At 32.7% G+C, this 25,118-nt stretch overlaps 3 protein-coding genes across 6 annotated transcripts in view; 2 read left to right on the top strand and 1 right to left on the bottom strand.

The window, feature by feature from the left end:
* The window catches only part of LOC131957441 (heat shock factor protein 4), an 11,020-nt gene extending 993 nt beyond the window's left edge, over positions 1 to 10,027 (top strand). The window contains exons 2-16 of one of the 4 annotated variants that reach the window (XM_059322248.1): positions 545 to 653; positions 1,618 to 1,742; positions 2,282 to 2,418; positions 2,607 to 2,682; positions 3,009 to 3,170; positions 3,719 to 3,802; positions 4,305 to 4,418; positions 4,751 to 4,807; positions 4,982 to 5,230; positions 5,574 to 5,815; positions 6,143 to 6,236; positions 6,392 to 6,433; positions 7,080 to 7,149; positions 7,751 to 7,770; positions 8,626 to 10,027. In XM_059322248.1, coding sequence (XP_059178231.1) covers positions 545 to 653; positions 1,618 to 1,742; positions 2,282 to 2,418; positions 2,607 to 2,682; positions 3,009 to 3,170; positions 3,719 to 3,802; positions 4,305 to 4,418; positions 4,751 to 4,807; positions 4,982 to 5,230; positions 5,574 to 5,815; positions 6,143 to 6,236; positions 6,392 to 6,433; positions 7,080 to 7,149; positions 7,751 to 7,770 — 1,581 coding nt within the window. In that variant the 3' untranslated portion in view covers positions 8,626 to 10,027. Of the gene's footprint in view, positions 1 to 544; positions 654 to 1,617; positions 1,743 to 2,281; positions 2,419 to 2,606; positions 2,683 to 3,008; positions 3,171 to 3,718; positions 3,803 to 4,304; positions 4,419 to 4,750; positions 4,808 to 4,981; positions 5,231 to 5,573; positions 5,816 to 6,142; positions 6,237 to 6,391; positions 6,434 to 7,079; positions 7,150 to 7,750; positions 7,771 to 8,594 lie in introns of all 4 variants that reach the window. The other 3 variants (XM_059322247.1, XM_059322249.1, XM_059322250.1) reach the window with 3 other exon arrangements.
* A 1,970-nt stretch (positions 10,028 to 11,997) lies between these two features.
* Positions 11,998 to 20,175, bottom strand: LOC131957440 (enoyl-CoA delta isomerase 2-like). The gene is made up of 10 exons (XM_059322246.1): positions 20,055 to 20,175; positions 15,839 to 16,001; positions 15,429 to 15,527; positions 15,040 to 15,222; positions 14,886 to 14,958; positions 14,358 to 14,460; positions 14,087 to 14,207; positions 13,640 to 13,729; positions 13,065 to 13,208; positions 11,998 to 12,708 (listed from the first exon to the last, which is right to left on the bottom strand). Exons 1-10 carry the CDS (start codon positions 20,126 to 20,128, stop codon positions 12,559 to 12,561), a joined length of 1,200 nt encoding a protein of 399 aa, XP_059178229.1. The 5' UTR covers positions 20,129 to 20,175; the 3' UTR covers positions 11,998 to 12,558.
* A 1,116-nt stretch (positions 20,176 to 21,291) lies between these two features.
* LOC131957446 (uncharacterized) overlaps positions 21,292 to 25,118 on the top strand; it is a 28,683-nt gene continuing 24,856 nt past the window's right edge. The window contains exon 1 of the mRNA XM_059322262.1: positions 21,292 to 21,511. The gene's annotated coding sequence lies outside the window, so the exon portion shown is untranslated. The remainder of the gene's footprint in view (positions 21,512 to 25,118) is intronic.

Raw genomic sequence — 25,118 nt, 5'->3', positions numbered from 1 at the left:
AGGGGCCTAGGCCTAATTCTTTAATAAAAGATAGGATCTTCTAGATCTAGCCTATACCTATGCTAAGAACATATATTTTGAATTTCAATCATTCTTTTGTTAGAACAAAAATGGCAAACTTCACATAAAGATATAGTGGAGCTTCTAGTCTAGATTCTATATTTTATTATCCTAATAAAACTTGGACATTTCTTTTTTTTTTAAATTGATAGATCTTTAATTACTGTGGAGAAAAAAGTATGTTTATTTATTTTTAATCATGCATGAAAAATGATATTTTATTATTGTAAAAATGTAAGCGTGAGATTGTTAAAAATATCAGCCTCCAGTAAAATATTAATCAACAATTATTGATAGCATAATCATTTTTGAGATTTTTGTCGTTTAGGCCTATATTTTTCTAATGACCATGCTTCTAAAATACTTTTGAATTTTACTTTATGAATTCTATATATAATTCAACACAATATGGAGGCTATCTTAAATGCTTTAAGTTTGTCTGTATTGTATTTCTATTTGTAATGTCAATGTAATGTATTTTCAGAGTGGCACAAGTTTTCATGTATATGACCAACAGAGGTTTTCTAGAGAAATTCTACCCCTATATTTCAAACACAACAATATTGCAAGCTTTGTTCGACAATTAAACATGTGTAAGTATCAAAGCCTAATTCTGTTTTGAACACTTAAATTGTCACAGTACGTCATGGGTGGAATCCACCTATAATTGTTCAGCATATTGGGTCTTGGTAAAAACACATTTTTATCTGACTTAAATATTGTGAATTATGGACCATCAAAAATCCCATTCTTCTTATTATTACTTTGTAGCCCCCCGGGGAGCAAAGGGCTGCAGCCACACCACTCCATCGGACTTTGTTTGGAGGGACACTCTTTATTTCTATAGTCCTCCTCCAGGATTTTCTTTGCCAGCCTACTTTCCTCTTCCCCTTGGGATTCCAGACTAATGCTTTCCTCACAATTTTGTCTCCCCTTCTCAGGGCATGCCCTATCCATCCATTTTTGCTGGCTTTAATATCCCAGTTTATTGGCTGTTTTATGGTGTTTTGCCACAGGTCATTGGATATTTTGTCTGGCCACTTTATTTTAAGGGCATGGGCGGGTGATGAAAACCAAAATAACCAAAATGCTTATTTCTAAACCTAATGCTATAATATTTAGCATATAATCAGCGACCATACAAAAATGTGATGGTGACTTTCCTACCATTGATTTATGTGCATAACTGAAGAATGCTCCTCATTGACGACAACACTGTATACTCATACCTGTATACTTTTTACCCTTGCATTTCTCATCATCACAAAAGTCAGTAAAAACCTCTCCCCTTGATATGTAACATCATCAAAGGGACGACCATGATATATGCTAGTATTATGTATTAGTTGTATTGTTGTAGTACTACTACAATAGACACATTCAATAATGCACTTTTGATTGGTTTTTCTCTATATGTGTATATGGAAGGATTCCACAGACGACTTACATCAAGGCTAGTAAACCAATATGTATGGTGAGGGTAAAATTAGTTTATATTTTATTTATAAAACTATATTTATAGTAATATATCCTACACTAAGACTGTTTTGTTTACAGATGGATTTCGGAAAGTCACACATATCGACCAAGGAGGGCTAAAAATAGAAAAAGATGATCTAGAATTTTCACACCAGTTTTTCCAAAGAGGCGAGCAGGATATGCTGCAGTATATCAAACGAAAGGTAATTCAAAGGCACATTGTGAGTGATTTAGTACACCTACACATCTTTTAGTCCTTGATATTTATAATTCTAGTGTAGCTGATGATTTTTACATAAGATTTTGTAAGAATATCTGAGTCAAACCTGCCTACCCTCCTGAAAAAGCGAAGTTGTTCAGCTAAATTACAAAAAAATCATGTCTCGTTCTGCCATTTCAGTTTTGTCAGTTTGTTTTGCTAATAAAAAAATAAAACAAGCAAATCTGTTAAATAAAATAAGTGGGGGAAAATGCAATTTCTTCCTTTTGACATTATTTCTGATTTATATTTACTTATAATCTGCATGTTGATAATCTGAAAAAAATCAGCTGCAGAGATTGCAGGAGCTTTAAAAACCAATACAAATATTTAGAATATTCAGAGTAATTTTCTTTTATAAAACAAGGAATGAATACCACAATAAATGTTCTTTTTGTGATTTGTAGCCATACTTATATTTTGTGGGAAAAGTTAAGACTGTCCTTTCTAAACCAGTAATTCTATATTAAATCTGTTTTTAAGGTTTCAAATCCAGCAGTTCGGACTACTGATCACTTAGCACCATCTAAAACGGATGAAGTTTCTCGGGTATTAGCTGATATGAAACAAGTCAAAACTAAACAAGATTCAATGGATCAGAATTTAGAGTACATTAAAAGGTTAGCTATGCTTATTTGTGGAAATTTGGTGTACTTTTTATGTAAAACAGATTCTACAATTAATTTTTTTTTTTACGTTTTTATTTTTTGTTAGTTGTATCACTTTTGTTATATGTTCACAATTTTAATATTCTAACCATTAGTAAAATTGTATTTTTCATTAAATTTAATGTTATATCATTATATAGAGAAAATAAGTTGTTGTGGCGAGAAGTTGCTATGTTGAGGCAAAAACACCACAAGCAACAACAGATAGTGAATAAGGTCAGTCCTACAATAATAAATGTTTAAAAAAAACAATTTTAATGATTGCCTATTTATTATGCGGTAACATTTATTTTAACTATTGCCAAGTAATAGTAAAATGATTAATTGAAACTAATCTGTAATTTTTAAATAATTTTTTTCCTTAGGTAGTACCTATTTTATTGCATATATGCTACTATATTTGTACCCTCTACAACAATTTAAAAATTTTTTTTTTTTTAATGGGTTCTATTAAATGACCTTATTAATGTTTCATTTCTTCTTCATTAAGAATGCATTCTGCATATTGCACTGGTGTATGCATTGTTTACTTTATTTTGCAGCTAATACAGTTCCTAGTTTCTTTGGTAAGCTCCAACAGAACAGGCCTGACAATCCCAACTATTCGCAGAGTACCTCTTGCCATTAATGATGTTAGTCAGCTGGCCAGACAAGAATCTGCCGGCGAACAAACCTTTAATGATCAGGACCTCAAAGATGCATCAGTAAGTGTTTACTGGCATATTGCTTTTCATTAGTGTTGTTTTAAAACTACTTAAATTAGCACTAACCATTATAAAATTAACTTATAATTGTGTTAGAATAAAATAAATTTTGTCCTTGTGTTTCTCACAACAATCAATAGATGTGTACATCAGTGTTGTAAAGATTAAATCATATTAATGGCAATAAATAAATGAGATTTAACACATTTTTACCATTTGCTGCCTCTGTTCTTGTTTTGTTTTTTAATTTTAAAATAGTTTGAAAATACTGTCACAAATTTTGAATTGTTTATGTTTTACTACCCAGGTTCAAATATATGTATTGCGTTAACCTTTTAAAACCCTCACTCATATCAATACTTGTTAAACCTTTCTATTCCTCTCAGTTTTTAACACTTTAGTTATTTAATTTGTTAAAAAAGAAATTCCTTTTATTTGTTCATGGCCATTGTTATTTAGCTTTTGAATTTACCTCAATAACTAAGACCTTTGTAAGAATTTTAAAGATACAGAAGTAATTTTTCACCTCTAAATTTATTTCTTTTAAGCAAAGTCTTCACATTGATTCATCTCCATCTCATAGTATTAACAAAGATGACCAGTTTGGGGATGAAGCCTATACTATTGAATCTGTGAGTTTCAGGGATTAATTGAAAAGCAAGCAGTTTTATGTTTGTTGAAGAAAATTAACAATGGCAATTTGAACTAGCTTTACTAAAACATTTTTTTTTTGTTTTTTTTATTTCTGTTTGAAAAGTTGGTTTGTATTCAAAGGCTTATATTAGTTCCTTCTTAATATCTAGTTTTGTTTATTTCCTATGCTGCATGATAATGGATACTTCTAACATATGGGGTTTTTAAACTAATATAATTTCTAACTATTTCCAATTCTAACAGAATCTCTATCTTGACTTTAATAATTACAACACAGCAACCCTACATTTTGGAAGATGCTGCTGTTCTTTGTATACTAGAAAAACACCTGTTTGTTACTTGTAGTTAGAAAGCATGATATTTTTACCCTATCTCTACAAAATTTATTTTATCTTTTTTTTTTAATCACTGTTTGTCTCTTATCTTACCAACCACTGTTTAATTTAATTTTGGGTAGTGATGTGTAATTTGTCTGTGCAGCCAAAGATTGGAGACTACCTGATACCTAGTACACCAAGTAGCACTGGGCCAATCATACATGAACTAACAGACAATACTCAGACCATTTTAGTACCAGCTTCAGCAGTTACATTGGTGAGTTCTATCTCATTGTTCACATATATTCTTTTTTTTTTACTTTTAATTGCCATCTTCTTCTTAGTCCTCTTTGCTCCTTATGGAGCATAGGGCCTCTACCATTTCCTTCCATTTCTTCCTATCCCCGGCTATTAATTTTGTCATCTCCCAAGACATCCCTGTTGGCTTCAGTTCTTCAAGAAGACTCCGCCTCCAGGTCTGTATTGGGCGCCCTCTTTTTCCGCTTTCCCTGGGGGTTCCACTCAAGCGCTTGGCGTGTAACATTTGGGTGAGCCTTTCACTTTTAATTGCAGGTTAATTAATTTTGTTTATTTGTTGTTTTTTTTTAGGTGAAACAAGATGAAAATTCTGATGACTTTTTGCAATCCATTCTTTCAAATGAACAAGTAGGTGTTATAGTTAGCTAATAAAAGTAATGATTGTGAACACTGTAGACAATCTTCAATTTTAAAATAAAATGTAATGGAGATATTTCTGGTGCGTTCTGACTTGAATAGAATTGTTGTAAGTCACAACATAATCTTCGAATTTGATGTACATATGTGATATGACACCAACAGGCAATAAACCCGACCCCTGCTGTGGCTAATAGAAACATATCACGGTTGTCACAGTCCCCACCACTGTTGTCTCAGCCCATACCCACAGTTATGGTGGGTCAGCCGGATGGCGCAAACTTTTTGCTGTCTCCTAAAATTGAAGCTGCCCCCTCCTTAGAGGATGCATTAAATTTTGGTCTCAATGTGGCGGCGTCAAGTTCAGACTCACTGGGTTCCACATCCCAGCAGACAAATGCAGGATCACAGAAGGTGAGTTGGCTACTTCACTGCACTATTTGCCTGTCATATAGTTACCCCCATTCCACACTAAAATTCAATCATCATCTTTTCCCTTTCATACCAAAAACAAAGTAGAGTTTATCTGCTTTGGCATATGAATGGATAGTGTGGTCAGCACTATGCCCAGCTGCCATTGTTCTCTAACATAGTTAGCTACCCTTCAGAGCTGGGTAGACTCAGGAGATTTCACTCACTTGGACCAGGATTCGACGTCTAGACTTTAGTTTTCATATTAGCAATCTAGCTCTCTACTGCTAGGCCACTCGGTCCCTTATCCTAAAATTAATGTTTTGTTCCTCTGTTGTCTTTTTAGAGAAAAAGAAAGATAGCCACACTGCCACCAGTGAACACAAAGAAAGCCAACACAAACCAAAACAATATAGACCCCGCTAAGGGTAACATCTCTCAAGACCAAGCAGCAACTCTGAAGAATCTGGTCATGGCCAATTCTGACCTCAACTCTACTGCCCCAGAACAAAGCTACACTGGTGCCACTACATCAGATGCCAGCCTAGCTTTGGCTGCATCTAAAGATACTGATGATTTTACTCTCAGGTAACACTTGCAGATATGAACAATATATTTTAGTGTAATCTGAATCATATCTGTATTACATCTGTTAAATTGGATTTAAATTAAATTGCTATTGTACATCCTTATTGTTCTAGTTTAATTTTGTCTATTGTTAATGTTTAGCTATTTAATTATGTCCCTTGTTTAAACAAAAGCTTAAAATTAAAAATCAGAACATTTGCTCAACTGAAGCACTAAGGTAATTACTTAAAAGATTTAGATCCAAAAAATATGAAAATAAACTGTTTCTACTTACTACTGCAACATGCATGAGCTAACTTACAATGAATTGTTTCAATGTAACTACAGTTCAGATCAGCTGGACCTACTGTCTTCAGATTTAGATGGGCTGAAAGGGATACTTCAAGATCAGTACAAGGTGGACCCAACTTTTCTTATGGAGGTGAGACAGGTGTTATTTGTTAAATGTTTCATATAGAACAAGTAATACTAAATATGTGAATTTAAGAATTATGTAATACTAAATCTGTGAAATATAGTTTAGCCTTATCACCTTTGAAACTGGCGCCAGAATTAAATCTGTTGTTTTATCAACAGCTTTTTGACTCTTCTAATCCATGGCCACTGTCTTCAGAAAAGGTAGGTTTTATTCCACTTTGTGAGAATGTGGCGGGTGACTTATGGGAGTAATTAGCCTTAGAACTAGTATTGTGGTATTTGTCCCCTCTTGCTAAAATAAGCTCCACTGAAATTACTTGAAAATGTAATTTCTTTTAAATTTAGTTTTGACTTTTTTGATTGGTGTTAATAATGTTTCTCTAAATAAATATAATTTTTTAAATTATTACAAATGATTGTTGAAATGTTAATATTTGGTTATTTTAAAAGTTGAATTTTTAATATAATTTTAAATGTGTAAATTGTCATTTTGTATACACTAGCTAATAATTACTAAACTTAAATCAATTACTCTGTAGAGATCTACTTGTGTTACACATTTCTTATCAATATGCAATGTTTAAGTGTTAAAACTCTAAACTTTATATTGCATTATTTTTAACGAACTGGATTCTTGTAACTGAAAACACACTTGTGCTCTGTTTTAAATTATAGTTGGTATTGAGCAAGTCAAAATAGATTGGCAGATTTTTAAAAAAAATTGTTCTTAGTTTCATCTGCTGTCAACAGTAACCTGACTAAATTTCCTACCCTGTATGCTACTGAAATATATATAAAAGATGTAATTTAATTTATATTATTTAATGTAATACCTTGTACATACCAGGATTTTGATGACCTTAGAGGAGACCAGGACAGAGATGAAGCAGGAACGTCAGGGAATGGAAATATCACAGGTAACTACAAGCTTTCTCTTGGACCAGTGTGTTTTCATCAGCCTCATTTGTTTAAAAAATGTAGTTCACTGCCTCCACCTTATTTGTTTTAAATTTATTCTTTTATTCACTTGTCTTTATAAAAAGTAGGCTCTATAGTTGAGATATTCAGCTCCAAATATTTTAGCTTGTTTGCTTAATAAGAGATAACTAGTGAGTATGAAATAAACATTATAAAATCAAATTAATTGTTAATAACAATGTAATATCCTATCTGGGGAAACAAGTAAATCTGTTTTATGAAATTTACTGGTAATCAGCAGGTGAAACTGCACTAACCACTTTAGTAGTCTTGGGGTGAAAATTGGTTGAAGCCTATAAAAGATTATAATTTCAGTGTGAGGCCAATACCATGTTTATGAAAAAAGAAGGTACATTCAGGATCCTTGGAAAGCAAACTTGTTTCCTTGATGCTGTTTTTCCAAAGTGCCTTCTTTTTCAAACATAATTTACATGTACTTTTACTTTTTTTTTGTTCATTGTCAATCACGATATAAGAATAATGTTCTGTTGATTATTAGGGATATACATTTTAATAATAGCTACTTATTGTTTTTAATAGACATTAAATTGAGACATTAGGTGAGAACTAATTTAGTTAAAAAGTATTTGAACATTGTTGAAAGTTATTTTAAGAATTTTTTTTGTATTAAAAATGAGACTCCATAAAGTTCAGCATTAAATTATGGGTATACAGTTTTATGTCAAGTGGGAACCAAAGTGGGTATACTAGAAAACACATAGTCCCATTGTATTTGTTCATTTCATTATTTTTAGCACAAAGCTTGTTTGGCTGACGTTGTCATTTCTGTTGGTATATAGTTATAGCTTAAAATTGAATTTAATAAATATAAGATTATTTTCTAGGCTCAAAGAAATTGTCCCTGATCAGTTAAAAGGAAAAGATTTTCTGTTATCTACAAATGTATTGTGCTTTGTTGGGTCTTATAAACTAATGCATGCATTTCACCATGAAGTTGTTCAATGGTGAAGAAAACAATTCATGTACTTTAATTTAGCATATTTGGAGAGGTAAATAATGTATATATCTAAACTAATACATTTTGAACTATTTTTTGAGAAATATAATGTGTAATTGTAAACTAGTTTCATATAATAATAATGGTAAAGTTGTCACATCATTTTTGTTTCTTTATGCATAAACATTTGATATAACTCATTATCACATGGTTGCTGATGAAAGAGGAATTAACAAATATAATTAAATTTAATTAAAAAATAATAAAATGTAAACACAAAAATTTAATTTTTATTCATTATGTTGAAAAATGTTCAAAGTTATAAATCACGTTTTGAAAATTTTGTTTTTCATAGCCGAATTCATTAGCACTCATGTTGTATTAAATTTGCAATGAAAACATATTTTACACATTTAAATAATAAAGGATCATTTTTGCCTTTTTAATGAATTTTTAGGGACAGAGCTTGTGGAATACAACCCTAGAGATGACTTATTTCCTGAACTATTGGATGATAATATCATGGGGGATATTGATGACATTGATTAACTGTAAACTTTCTGAAGAAAGTTGTCAGACAGAGGCTGCTATAGTCAAGTACAACAATGGACCTGCACTAAGCTGGGCTGGAAGACAGTTGAACTACAGCTTTGCCATGCATTGTCCTGGCTATCACCCCGCCTATCATAGCTTTACCATGTTTGCTTGGTTGCTGATGGAGGATTCAACTACTGCTTGTTGCTGACAAAAACATTGCCTAACTTAATGGAACATATGCTAATGGTTAAGGTCCCTAAAGGAAATGTATATGCAATTATTTATTGTGTGTATACTTCCTGTTACTGCTTCTATTTTTATAGACAATCATATGGCATAATTAGGGTATGTAAGAAATCATTAGTTAACATTGATTGCTGAAACTGTATTGATATGCCAGACTAGCCATATATATAGTGATGTTTGTGAAATATGTTTGTTACTTTTACAGACAGTTGATAGAGTTCTAAAAAGGCAGTAAAATGTTGTTTCTGCTTGATATTTGAAAAAAATACTATTATGAATAGTTAATATTTAGTAATTGGGATATGTGTTAACTTATGAACAGTATGATTTGTTTGTATTTAAATTTTGATGCTGAAACAATGATGTAAAGGATTTGCTTCACCATATTTATTTCAACACCACAGTCTCAAAAATTTATATGTAACTCTCATTAACATTTATTAACAACATCAGTCTCATTCATATAATTTTTATTTTATATTTTTACAATAATTTGAGCACAAAGAAGGATAAAAATTGGCATTGTTTTACTATAGATATTATTTAAAAGAAAATCAACATGAACTAATAGAAATCCAAGCCAAGGCTAGGCCTGATTCCTTTTAAATGAACTACATTTTCTAGTTTGGTCATTTTAAAGCAAAATGTTTAGAGGGATTAGATATATCTACTTAAATAAATGTATTACTGTTTATCTTTTTGGTACAAAAATAGCTTTAAATAAATCAAGACAAGTGGTTGTTTGGTTGAATTCATGTAGAGGTTGTTCACTGTTGCTACTACAGAAGACTGTTTGGGTGGTGCCTTTTTTTGTTTTCAGAATGTTGCAAACATTTTAGTTTATTATTCCTGTCCAGGCTATTAGTCTTTGGTTTTGAACATTGAAACATTTTGTTCTTTACTTCATGGTTAGTTTTAAAGATGAATAACATGTCAGCTGTTTGTTAAAAAAAATCATTGGAAGTTTATGGCTGGTCTTAGAATAATAGACAAACATTGAAGTAAATTGTATTTGTTTCGTTTTTTAAATATATTTTTTTTTAAAAAGAATTTCCAAAAATAAAATACATTTCAGAGCAATTAGTTTTGTCTGTTTGTTGTCTGACTGATAGTGTTATCAGTAAAAATGAAATCATTGAAAATTGTTGAGTTGAACTTTAGAGGGACAAGTGTAGCAGCTTTTATTACAAATGTGTTTGATTAAATAACCTAATAAAACTTTAAATAATAGTTGACAATGAAAAGCCATCTTTGTATGCCAATATTAAATAACGTGTCTTAAAAGAATGGAAATTGGTTTTGTCTAAATTGTCAGCTGCACTTGTCCCAATTACCTAGACAGCATTGGATTAATTTCCTATAACATCTCTCACTATATTTGTGAAAATTAAGTCTGAAGCTCACCTTGTGAGTTAACTTTACCATCATAAGGGGTCGGCGTGGTCGAGTCGTTAAAGCTGATGGTTGCTATACCAAAGAAAATTCTTGAGTTTGAACCTTCGGGCAGATGAGGCTCAATAGCTGGGGACAGCCACTCTTCTAGGAGAGACAACTCCAAAATCAAACAACTGCTGCCTTGTTGTTTGTTCTTGGTTGGACAAAGGCTATGGATGCAAATCCATAAAGAAAAACAGGCTGAAATTTGATTCAATGGTGCATAAACAGTTGACACGTATCCTTATGTTGGAGGGGATCCCTTCCATCACTAAAATTAAGAACGAGGAAGATGAAAAGAGACAAGGAACCAAACTCAGTTCTTGTCACTGTAAGACTGTCAGATTTATTTGTATACTGGGAGGTTTATTACATGGTGTGTGAGATGCTCAAACATTTATTTGATGCCAGTCCAGAGAAGAGGGAACTCAGGGTTAAACACTTTTTTCTTTCAAGGTGTAGATGTTCATTATAAAGAGCCTTGTTATTTTAAAGCAATAAAGGGATACCAATCACAAGTAATACTTAAACTACAAAAATTAACAAGCCAAATTATTTTTTAACACTTTTTAAAGTTTTGAATTATAAAGGATCGTTTTATAGAACAGGTTGAATGGAAGAGTACAACAGCCCTCTTAGTCCTGATTACATAGCACTTCCCTAAGTCCTCCCAGCTCTAATTGGTACCTGATCTAGTTGAGGAAAGAAAAACCAGCTGAACATACTACTGACCAGATGCTATTACTGATGTTAACAATCTTTACAATATTTGCCATACTATCAAGGTACTTCATTTTTTTTTATACTTCAAATGACTCATTCTGAAAGAACTAGAACAAGTTGTTCATGTAGTCTATATATTTTAGTACAATAAATGTCTTACTTATTGCTTAGTACCAATAGTCAGATTGTATTTCTTACAGATGCCAAATCAGTCCTGCAATCCCTACAAAATCCAGAGTCCTATATTCAAACACTTATGACAGCACTAGAGAGGCTAAAAAATACCTGCAGCAGAATTGTGCTGCAGTGGATCCCGGGCCACTGCCAGATCCAGGGTAACGAGATCGCAGACCAGCTGGCAAAAATTGGGGGAAAGAAACCACAACCGGAAATTTCGCTACACCCAAAAGAAATAAAAAGAATTATAAAAAACAAACAAACGCAAATGTGGTCTGTCACACACCCTCACTACATTAAAGACGACGGCTATTATAATTTAACACGAAAACAACAATACATAATCTTTCGACTTAGAACAGGCCACAACAGACTAAATCAACACATGCACAGAAAACTGAAGGTTGGGTGTAGCGAAATGTGCCCTTGTGGCAAGGCCCCGGAAAACACGGAGCACGTACTCCAGGAATGCACTTTGTATAGCCAGGCTCGAGACAGACACTGGCCCCAGCCCACCCCACTCAGGGAAAAATTATATGGGGCACCTGACAAACTGGAGACCACAGTCCGGTTTGTCCATGAAGTTGGACTTGTTGTCTGAATCCTCCACCATATTCACAGTTAAGAATGAAGAAGAAGAAAGAAGCTTAGTACCAACCATACATAGTAAAGCTGCCAAACAATCACACAAAATTTTAGAACAAAATTTCACCAGGACTAGAAATCTTTATTTTAAACAAAACAATGATTTCACCCCACGTAGAGGACATTACAGCCTATTTGTCAATGGGCAATTTCTAGCTGATACAATTTTTCACAATGAAAAGCTTTTCAACAAAACAAATAGTTACAGTATTTAAGTTTAATCAAAGATCCAATAATGAAAGCCCATTACATTGTCAAAACTTATTACAAGAATCTATAAGGATAAACTTTTATATCTGTGCGTAATAGCATTTTTGTCACATGTGATATCACAATTTATATAAAAAAAAACAATAAAATGTTAGAAAATATACAATGAATATGGCACTTGAAAACCTTCAAGAAAAATTTTTTTTATTACTTGTAATAAATGTAAACACTAAAACAGAGTTCACTGAAAAATAATTCCAAACAACAGTTTTTTTAACATCTTAAAGCAGCTTTTATATATATTTTTTGCGCCCTCATTTTTAAATCAGCAACATTAGTTTAAATATTATCTTCCTTATTAAAATATTAGTTGACTATCACAGAAAACCTGTCAAGTTGAGGTCTATGAGGCTGTTTGTTAAGATTTTCTTGTGAAGAAAGCTAAGATAGCGTCTGTACACTCTTTGGATTGCCACCTCTCCTCCAGCAATTCACACTCCTCTTTGTTTACTTTTTTTAGCAACTGTAACTCAGAGCTGCGATTTAAAACCTTGGAAAGTCTTATACTCTGAAAATAAACATGAGTTGTAATAGAATAAATATCAAACACTTTCCTAAAGTAATATTTTTTTAACATAGTATTGATTACAATGTATGATGTATATTTTAAATAGGGAGCGAGAACATATTTCCTCTACTTTCACCAACTTTTTCCTGAAAGCATTTTGAGGTTGGCATACTACACTCAATTATCATTGCCACATTAACATGCAAGATTTGAGTGTTTTTCTAATGTAGGCCTTTTGTAGATGGCAACATCAGTTTATTTCTCCTCATTATGCAATGTCTCATTAGTAAAACTAACATTTATGATAAAACAATGACATGGTCCACTTGTAAACACAAAAGCAGTAGATGACAAACCTGTGGTGCACATTTAGCAAATTCTTGTATTCTGCTTGTTGTCTCCTTTAGGAAAACATCATTCGGAAAAACGTCAGCAATGAGGTTTCTTTCTTTTGCTTCATAGGCAGTGATTTTTTTATTAAACAGCAACAGTTCACTTGCCTGAAATGTTGAACCACAATGAAATGAAGTTTACAACAGAAAAATAGTCTTAAGGAAAAGCACACATTGTAAACATTGCTACCTGAGATTGTTTTCTTAAATAACATTATAACACAGTCAGTAGAACGTCCCTGAGTCCACCCTGCTCTGATCGGTACATAACTCAGGAAAGTAAATGTTGTTGTGTTTAGTGCTGACCACACTATCCCTTCATATGCTGAGGTTACAGAAACAGGCGAATTCTACTTCACTTTCTCCATAGAATGTCAGGTTTAAAAAGGGAACTTTGCTTTTTTACTCTACGTGTGTACCAGGACATTAGATCATGTATATAAGAAGCATTTTTTTAATTTAAATAAAATATAATAAAAACTAAATAAATTTTAAAAGTCAGGTGTCAAGCAAATGGTATAGAAAGCTTTGATACACACCTTTGCATAGCCCATTATTTTAGGAAATGTATAGGATGAACAAGCTTCTGGGGATTGGCCAAGTTGTGAAAATGGTGTGTGAAATGTGGCCTAGAAATAAAAGATACAAAAAATAACTTGCACTTTTTAAATGAATCCAAAAATCAATTGATCTACAAATGACCACTATCTGTATACTACTAATTATAAAATTCAGCTTTGTTTATAAATTTGAATGTGTGTATATTTGTATATTGTTAGAACAAAAAATGTGCAATATGTGTATAATATTAAAATATGAACTTATGTAGAAAAATGTTCTGTTTAATATGATTGAATATTCTATTTTTTATTTATAAATGGTAACAAAATTAAGAGAAATATTTAGTAAAAAAAATCACACAATATATAGAAATATGTTAATAATACTACGATACAGTGTATTTATTAATTAAAATCAGAACTAACCAAATCTGTAGCATAAACTACATCACACAAGGCCAAAGTAGTAACACTGATACCAACAGCAGGACCATTAACAAGGGCAATTATTGGTTTAGGGAACTCAATAAATGCATCTACAAACTCACTAGGAAATAGAAAAACAAATTACACATGTAAAAATACCATCAGTTTCAGCTTTTGATAGTTATGCAATTACCTAAACACTAAAAATGTAACATGTTTTAAATCATGAATTTTAATTTACATTATTAAAAGAGAAAATGATTCCTCTTACAGAAGAACTTCTTTTCCTTTATTAGCCATCTCAGCAATTTTGTCAGGGGTGACGTTTGCAAAATTAGACAGGTCATTTCCACTACAATAGAAGTCCCCAGCCCCTGTAAAAAATGTTGTCAGAAAATATTTAGAGCTGCTCTTCTTTATCAGAAAATAATTTAAGAACACAAAATGGTGCTCTTTATCAAAACATTACATATTTTATGAACACACAATATTCCTTTTTAAAAATAATTCAAAGAACATGTATTTTACCACTTAGATAGCACAGACAAGAAACAATAGCTGTATAATTAAGGCTTAATCAAGAACATGGTCACATAGCTACTAATTTGCACGACAGCTATGTGTCAATTAGAGTTGTATGATTTTGACCTGACTATTCATCCATGATTTGTATTTTTAAATTTCAAAACAAATATAACTTTGTGTATGATAAACATATGCTTTCAACTTGTCAGGATTTTATATAACCCGTGAAAAAAATAATTATATTAAAATATAACAATCTGAGTAATTAGGTCACCTGTTATAACTGCTATACTGTAAGCATCATCTTTGGCTGCTTCTTTCAATGCCAGCCCAATGTCCTTGTACATCTGATGGGAGCACAACGTATGTTAGTCAATGAAGAAAAATGCCTTACAATCTACAAATAAGAATCCACTGAACACACTCACCTGCCATGTAATTGCATTTTTCTTTTTCGGTCTGTTAAGTTGAATGTGAAATATTTTGTTCTCTCTGGTTATCTTCAAGCCTTCATACTGGACACCTGGACCCTTGACCTCCTCAACTGCTTCACTCCCTTCGTCCTTGGCCAATTGGTCCACAAGATTAATATAAGCTTTTTGTGCATCGTCCTAAAAATTATTTTTAAAATCATAAACATTATGTTTTATCTCAACTCGAACAGAATTATAATTTATTTAGTTTTAAAGCATGAAATGTATGAATTATAAAGCATTACCTAGCAAAAAATAGGACATTTACTCATTACCTAACTCATTCTTGGGTAGGTGCACAATACATGACTCAGACACACAGGAACTACTTAAACAGCATTTACCTGACTCATGCTTCCAAGTTCATTCCAGGCACTCCACTTGGCCTTGCCAACAAGGTCCATCATTCCTGGTTTGGGGACATTGCACTTTCCTTGTGTAGCCTAACAAGAGTTTAAAAGCATGGTTTAAGTAAACGAGGTAAAAAAAAACAATGTCCTAAGTTCTTTTGTAAACAAATATGGCCTCAATGTCAGCTAAAGTTTAAGATGTGTGTACCTAGTCACTGTATCATCAATACAAAATTTTTCAAATTTATAAAACAAAAAAGATAGTCATCCAATACCGATTGTAAAACTTAAGTATTTAGTTTAAAATCTTTTTTGAGTTATGTTAAAAATAACTTAAATATATAATTTTATATTAATCTGATTCATTAACAAATATTCTATCCACAAGAAACCAGAACTATTACCTGCTTAAATAGCCCATAAATTTTAAGTTTAACATCATTGCCTGGCTCTTCTTTTAATTTATTTAGACGCTCCTTCGCCTTTTCAAAGTCTTTATCATGTGCAGGCCGTAGACATGAAGATGTCGTATGAATAAGTCTGCTCTTGTTCTCTAGATTAAATAATCTGTAGATAGATTTAATAAACATATATATGATAAAAATATGCATAAATATAGATTTAAAAATTACATTGGAACAAAAAAAATCAATTTTAAAACAAAGTTTGCATAACTTAACTATATTTTTCAGCTTATAAGATGTTTACTCTTTTTTTTTACCTTGTGATGAATTTTTTGTCATTAAAAAATTGAATTTGAATTGAGAAAGACAACCTACTAAAATATTTAGACCTAAATTTCTTTTTTTAAAGTGCAGTCTATATTGTACAAAAAACGTCCAGCACCCCGCCCCCCCCCCCCCCCCAAACAAAATATAATTTGTATACAAATATATACAAATTTCAAGTGCCGCCCCCGAGTGTAGTTATTAATGTTTTTTTAAGAAACACAGAAAGAAAAACTTGCAGAAGATTTGTGAAACTAGATCTAGCAAAATAAGACGATTTGATTTACTAAAGTTAATAGTAGCCTAAAGAAATAGAACAATGTTTAGTAGCAGCAATAATTAAAATCAATCCATGCACATTTTTAAATATTATGTATTAAAAATATGGCGGCGAATAGGCCTAAATGATGGTTTACAGTATTTTCGGTGGTTTCTGGAACAGCTCGACAGACTACGCCATAGTTTTACTGTTTTAGTTTTACTGTTTTTTACTGCCGTACAATTCCGGAATAATAACCGACTCTATATCATGATTTTACCAATAAAATATGCTAAAAATTGAGATTTGCAGTTGCTTTTAGTAGCTAGGCCAATGCAAAAATTTAGTAAAACAATATAATAGTTACATATTTGGATAGGGGCTGTCAATCTGATTACAGATCAGTTTGAATTTTCAAAACCTGACCATAAACAAAAAAGTTATGAATTTTTTAGTCATTAAAAAACAGCAGTTTTTTCAGACAACCGGGGTAGACCCTGAAAGAGGAAAAATACTGGGAGGGTATGGACCAAATTTTTAAGCGCTTTTCACTAAAAGTGGTATAAAAGCCAGAATACTTTATCAATTGATGTAATTTTAAGACATTTTATAGATTTTTGTATGCTGAATCCAATGATGCTATTTTAAAAAGTGTCCTTCGATTACTCAACCTACTAATCTCATAGATTATGTAATACCCCCCTTTCAATTTTTTTTTAAACATCTAATAATCAATGTGATAAGAATTCATTCTTTAAATGTAACGCTGTTTTAATCTAAAATATGACATTTGTATATGCTGAAGCTAATGGTCGATTTAAAATGGTCCAACATTGTTACATAACTATCAAATGTAAGGTTATGTAATCCCACCCTTTGCTCAAAATATACCATGAATTTGTTTTAAAATCACTTTTGCTCATTGTCAGTTAACTTCAAGTTAATAGCCTACTAGATCTAGAAGAAAATATAACTAATCAAGTTTTTCAATACAAAGAGAAGAATGCTATAGTAAATTTGTGATTATGTAACTTCTTAAAAGATGTTATCTAATCTATGTGCAATACTATAGGCCTACTCTGTTCCAAAAATAATATTATTAATATTATTATTAATATTATTAATTATATTTCTTGTTATTTTAAATATCTTAATCCTTTTTGCTATAGAATTAGTCTAGTTACAAATGTGTCTGATCAGAATCAGAGTGTGCTTTATGGTAATTACGTAATATTATTACCCATATTAAAGTTAATCATTTTTACAATGTCAATAAAATAAACTTTGGAGGAAAATATTTTTTTTTAAAACTTGCACAAGATATAGTTATGTTATAGATATATAACATAAATTTATATTTATGCCCAATGTTTATGCTAGTAGTAAGTAGGTTTATGTATTTTGTAAGCCTACCAGTAGGCCTTTTACAATTAACAACTTTCTTAAGAAAAAAGCACGTGATTGAGTGCTTGACTGTGTAGATCTAGTAGATTGTAGAAATTGTGTAAGACTACCCTGTTTGGCTATACACAGACACGTGTACCACCACCAGCTTTTGCCTAGATTTAGTTCAATCAGACATGTGGGTAACCAGGTCTTTTGACCAACGAATTTTATTGCCGTATTACGTAAACACGATTACTGGATAGGCTAGTCGGCCAACCCGAGGAACGTGTCAGATGAATATTATGTAATCTCAGAGACAAAAGTCTGGCAAGATTTCCTGATCTATGCCCGAGGGTTAGTAACATCAACTCCACAAAGTGAAGGGGGAGGGAGGTGGGGCATGAAACCACCGTGTACTGTACGGGTGTTATACAACATCAAAAGCGATGCTCGTCGGCTTGTCGCGTCACGGACTAGTGGGGGCGGGGTGAGGCTATGGGTGTTACATACGGTGTAGGATGGTCAGTGGCTACCCCCATCCACCCCACCCCATTTTGGTCGATTTGGCAAGCTAGTAACCCCCACGTTGTTAGTGGTATTAAAATTTGTAGAAAAGAGCCCCGGATATAATTTAATTTATTTTTAAAGCCATTTTTACGAAAATGTAATGTACACAATAATGAAACGTTACGCGAATCACATCACAGCATTGTTTGATCGTGCCGAAGCTATTCGGATTAATTTCTAAAGAAGATTAATTTTGACAATTAGTCTTCAGCCGTAAATACTAACAAAACTTTTGTTTGACGTTTCAATGGGTTAAGACAAAGTTATGCCACATGTCTGTGTGCTTATAAATATAAAGTAGCAATAGCCGTCGAGTCAAACACGGGAACACATGTATCTATCTTTAGACGTTTATAGTATCATCCAATCAGATCAAGCGCCTAGCGTCACGTGACCACACACTCGGCTGTGCCACACGATGTGTAATCAGTCGGACGGCGGCCGACGCGTTAATTTTTATTTTCGTTCGGTTTTAAAATGTATGGTCGGCTTTATTACGAGGTGTTATAATACATGTCATACATTAAAATAAACTGCGGGATTTCGGGAATACTGCTCAGGGTTCTAATGTAAAATATGTCCAATAATAGACCGGGAAACTTGGTTCAACTTTGCGGTCCGATATCTCCAAAAGTATTTAACTTATTTTGACCACGAACCCTGAGCGTTATACGTCTACATTTAATGTATTTGTCTGCCAAACATAACTGTTGTAGTACGTAAACTCGATACGTGTATACACATTTTGTAACGCGTCATCAGATTAAAGACGACGATTCGAAGCACAGCAGGTCGGTTCAGTCAGACAGCGGTCGGCGCGTCATGTTTATATTTTCGGTCCACTTCAAAGTCTATAGACGTCCTTATTATAGGGCCTTATAGGACATATCATATATATTAATAAACGTCGAGATTTCAGGAATACAGCTCAGGGTTCAAATAAAAAATCGATCCATAAATAGCTCAAATAACTTAGTTTAACTTTGCGGTCTGATATCTCCAAAAGTATTTAACATATTTTAACCAAGAACCCTGAGCGTTATACGTGTACAGTTAATCTATTCTTCTACCAAGTTTCACAGTTTTAGTACGAAAACTCACAGAGTCTATAGACTCCAAGTAACACCCCCCTTTTAAAAAGTTGAAAAAGCCTCCCCCCTAATCGGCACGTCGCCGCGGAGGGTAAAAATTGCGATTTAAACGGCGATTTCTTCAACGTTTGAAATAATACAGAAATCAAACTAGTACAGTTAAAAAGGTTATTCAATTACGAAAAGAATGATGTATACCATGTTAATATAAACACAATAAAAGCATGCAAAAAACAGAGTTAAACATGCAGGGGGTAGGGAAAAGCCGATTTGTCCAATTTTCTCGATTTTCTCAGCAGCGGCATTGGCCTAGCTACTTTTAGTAAAATAAGTACAATATAGACCAATCTGTAGTGACTACAACTTGTAATTCAGTTGCAAGTTGAAGTTCAGAGTCCAGCTCAACCAAGGCCTAAGTCCAGCCAAGTCAGTCTGCTGTTGATCACTGATTTCAATTTTACACTTAGTGTGACTTAGATTACACTATTACTATACAATAGAAAATTGTTTTGTATTAGGCCTATTATTTATTTTAATACACAACACAAACAAATTAGAATATACGCTTCATTTATTTTAAAAATATTACCTAAAGCGTAAATTGTTGGCTGTGAAACAATTTTGAAGTAGTTTGAACTTTGGAACGATACCGCTTGCGGCCATCTTTGTTTAGCTTATCTACACAGCTGACTTTGCTGTGGAAAAGAACACAAGAGAGCGACAATAGGGGCCAAAAAAAAAATTATTATAAAATTATTTCGGCTTTTTGAAATATAGATCTAGTAAATAAAAATAAATATTTAAAATTTGATTTTACATAGGCCCTATAAATAGTATAAATTGTATATAATTTTAATAAGCTGTATAACTAGATGGAAAATGCAGACTTTATTATTAAGAATTAGCTATATTAATATTTCGTTCAGATGTCACCCCATAAAAATGGTGTTTCCATGCGAAGTCCAATAGCCCCCCTCCCGACAAGGGCCTTATGATAAACTGACATCTGACTGTATGGGGTCATCCATTTATGACATCCACACAATCTTGGGATTTTACCCCCCCCCCCCCCTCGTCCACTTTCGACGAACACCCCCCCCCCCCCCTCCCCCATGTGGACATGATTTAATGGCCAATTGCCATATTTTAGTATTTTATATATACATATCTATAGGGGTCGTCCATAAATGACGTCACACTCGTAGGGGGGAAGGGGAGTCCGTAATTTTGTAACGGTGTGTGATGAGGGGGAGGGGGGTTCAGATGGTGCGACGTCACACTTTTGCATAATAAAAAAGCAATGGGGGTCGTCCATATATGACGTCACACTCGTAAGGGGGAAGGGGGTCAGTAGTTTTGTGACGGTGTGTGATGAGGGGGAGGGGGGTTCAGATGGTGCGACGTCACACTTTTGCATTATAAAAAAGCCGTGTTAGAAAACTAATTTTAGACGTTATTTCGCGTTTTAGAGAACTGTTTTAATAAATTGTAATATGAATTGATTAACATTTTCTCTATAAACAGAGTTCAGACAAGATTTTGGAAAAATGTCGATGTTGTAAGAAAAATTCAACGGCAATTTTGAGGGGGTTGTAGGCTGAGGTGTGATGTCATTTTAGGGGTGGGGTTCTGACTTTTTGTGACAATGTGTGACAGAGGGGGGGGGGGGGGTAAAAATCGTCAAAAAAGCGTGACTTATTTTATCGATGACCCCCATTATTTTTAATTTTAGTCTGGATGAAACACTTGTTAGGCTTAAAAAAATGATAGTTCGAATTTTAGATTTAAAGTTCACAACTGATCTGACATTATTTATTTCGTTTCTTGTTTTGTTATTTTTCCTTGCACGTGTTGAAAGTGTAAACACAGAACTAATGCACCCATCGCACTCTCATAACTTCTTAGATTAGATCTACCTCTAGAATACTCTAGATCTATAACAATTATTAATTTAAAACTAATAAATAGTAGATCAATGAGCTTATAGTTTTATTATAATATAGAATCTACTAAGAATACTTGCATAGGATAACATCATAACTGCCGGTAAGTACTCATTGAGTCCACTGCCTAAACTTTGACTAATATTTGTAAATTCAAGTAGAAATTGTAATGACTAGGGCAGGGGCCTACTAATTTACTAGGCCTAGGCCCTGTCGCCTAATCTCATGATATTATAAATTATTGATTATTTTATTATTAGGCCCATTGAATTGTTTATTAGAATCGGGAGAATGTTTACACCGGTGTCTGATAATGTAATCTTCTTTAAAAAAGGGGTGTGTAAAAAACTGTTAGGCTACTCAACTAAAAATAGTAAATACTCTAAATACACTAATATAATTATAAATACACACATGGCTGGCTAATGTCAATGCTAACCCTGTCCCTAACCCTAACCCCAACCCTGGTCCAACCATATGCCTAACCCAATTAGACTAATCATAAAATTAGTCGAGATTACAATACTACTAACAACCCAACACCCCTTTTTGGACATTGGTATCTATATTCATCCATTTACTTTTGTCAAAACTTGAGAAAAATCCAAATTTAGAATATTGAATGTGCTATGTTCGTGTAGGCCTATCAGTTAGGATTTTCATGGCAATGGGTGAAGTACGTAAACGTACCTCACACTTGCAAGGAGGTTAAGTTTGCATTGTTACAAGTATCTCCAACGTATGATACTTTAAATAAACTTTTATGAATTCACAATGACCCCAAAACTGAGGCCAACACAATTTCATCAAACAGCTATTGCCCGAGCTATGATGTATGCTGATAATTAAAGTCAATGTGAACTCACGGTGAACTCGCGACCGATCACACGATATTTAATTGGAACTGTTCTAATGTTTTTTTTGTTTTTTTTTACCTTTAGTCTAATTAAAAGTCACATTCATAAAAAAAAAGTAGATCTAGCTCTAGTCCTAGTGTTTTCCTAATGTTTTTTGTGTGTTTCGGTTGTGTTTATAATAAAATACGCGCAACCTTAATCTTAATCATTTAGTACATTTAAATATCAGGCTACTTAGTTTTATTTTTATGATTTTAATAATTCTTCACTTGGACATAACTTAAAAAAAAGACGGGGGAATTTTTATACCGGTTTCCGATAAAAAAGCTTCTTTAAAAAGGGGGTGTTAGGTTACTGGTAGTTAACTAGATTCTAATAGACCTAACTATTAGAAAAAGTTTTGATCGCTAGGTCTAGAATCTAGATTAGAATTAGATCTACTTCAGACCTATTTCAATTTTTATTTTCAAAGTGACTGCTCAGAAAAAGCTTCTTCCCCCAGCGCTATCTGGCTTGCAAAAGATTGAAAAGATGTAAAACCCAATGATCTAAAATCTAACTAGTTGCGCAATGGGCTCAAATTAAATTATAAATAGGGCCTACTATTAATAGCTGCGAGAATGGACTCAGTTTATTCTCTGTTAGCTGCGCACTCAATTTATTCGCTTATAGTGGCACAATGGCATCAAATTACTCTTTTAGCTTTATTCTTCTGACAAGACTATATGTACCGTGTGGTTGAGCAGTTGCGCTTTGGGTGGGCTGTTAGGGTTTGTAATTCATAGTGTATAGTTATAGAAGATCAACTTAATGTAGATGCGGCCATAAAAATAAACAAGACAAATTTTTAAATTTTAAAATGTCCTGGAATTTATTTTTAAACTCCTGGAATTTGTTTTTAGTTTTGGAGCATGAACCCTGCTGTTTGAGCCTGGCTCTTGCAAAAATGACTCACTCAAAACAGTTTTAAGTTCCACTTCACACCCCTAAATATATATTCTTGTTAAACAGAAATTGATATTACTCTAAAGCATTTTTATGGGACAGCGTGGTCTAATTGTGTAGCATACGGCTGCTGGCCCAAAAGTCTCGAGTGTGAATCCAGGTTCAAGACTGTAAATGTCACTGAGTCCACCCAGCTCTGATGGGTACCTGACTCGCATTAGAGAAAGTAAAGACGGCTGGGCATAGTGCTGACCACACTACATATCCCTTCAAATCAAATACTTAAATCACAGAAACAGGTGAACTCTACTTCACTTGCCCCATAAAATCCCAGGATTGAAAGGAAAAGGTTTTCCTATTTATTAGGATTGGGTTGTTACTTTTTGATGAGTTATATTTGCAAAAATATTAGGTTTACTTTTTATTTTACCGCAAGAATACTTTGAATTAGAATTGTTTTGGGAAACTTACCTTCACACTGTTTCTGGCACAAGTATTCATTTTTAAATGAGATTCCTATAGTCTTTGAATCAAATTTACTATAACTATAGCATGGTGCTTTTTGTAAAACCTTATTTTGTTTCATGTTATATTTGACCAATTATATTCTCATAACCTATCTATTTTCTAGATGTAGAATACTGTGCATATTATTTTTAGCGAGATTTTTATTGAAATTTAAAAAAAATACTATGCCAGTTTTTTTATAAGTTTTTTTTTATTGATTCAACTGCCAGTTACATTTTTATAGAGACATAGTAAGAGGGCTACAATTATACACTAATCTGAAACAGATTTTTACAGAATTGAAAAGGCGGTTTCTTAACTTAATAGTACAGGAAAGAAAATATACAGCTAATAATTTCCAAAGCATTATTGCAAGTATGTAAATTTTTATTTTTTTAAAGGATTCTGTTTTTCCTTTTGAGGAATATTTTTACAACTAGAGTTGTAAGCTTACAGTAATATTTTGTATTTGTAGTAACATTTTCATGAAATTAATTAAATAATTGATTTGTTGTCAGAAATGTAGCTATGCATCTTATTTCCTACAAGGGAATTAATCACCTTTTTTTAGGTATGCTCTCACTCTCTTCATAGCACAACCCATCTGACTAAATAGTAATCCAATCCAAGTTTGGTTAATAGTTCTGTCTATTGACGCACATTTTGATTTTACATGCTTATGTAGTATAATCTGACAAACTATACACAATATTATACAGCACCTATATGATTTATAAATGGGTATGATTCATGGCGTGTAGCTGTGAATTTTTTTTTAAAATAATTTTCATACCGATTGGCTTAATATCACTAATATCACTATTTAAGAAAATAATATTTCTTAAATAGTCTGATATTAAGCCAATCTGTATGGGGAAAAAAGTAAAGTTGTTTTATGTTTAATAAACTTCTATTGCTACATACATTTTTAAATCTCTTAAACTTTATCTTCTCACTCAACAAGTAAATCAGAACTGTACAAAGTTTTATGTCACGTGCTCAAGAAAGAAATGGTGTTATATGAGTGGAAAAAACATTTCCATGTGAAAAAAAATAGATCTAGTTGAAACAGGTTAATCCATTCCATGTTTCTATCAATTATTTAGTTAACCCAGGGGTCTTGCAACCTCTTTCCATTACAGAAAAATCTTTCATTCCAAATTTATTATTTAGCTATATCATTTTTTACTACATTAAATTTAAAATTACAAATGGTATTTAGACATTTCTCTGATCCTTTCTAGGTATCAAGTAATGTTTTTATTTTTTTAAAATGTCGAGTTAGTTGTTGCAGTGTACTGATCTGGTGGTGCAGGTTGTAGATCTCTGGTTTAACTAAAGTAGTTGCTCGTATTCTACAAATCCACCGGCATATTATAATCTCCTCAGAGGCGTAGCGAC

This window comes from Physella acuta, unplaced genomic scaffold (assembly GCF_028476545.2).
Source record: "Physella acuta isolate Inbredline_101_S28 unplaced genomic scaffold, ASM2847654v3 ptg001244l, whole genome shotgun sequence".
In the NCBI taxonomy this organism is placed as follows: Eukaryota; Metazoa; Mollusca; class Gastropoda; family Physidae; genus Physella; species Physella acuta.
The sequence above is the reverse complement of the archived record's forward strand: the minus strand, read 5'-3'. Positions and strand labels throughout refer to the sequence as shown.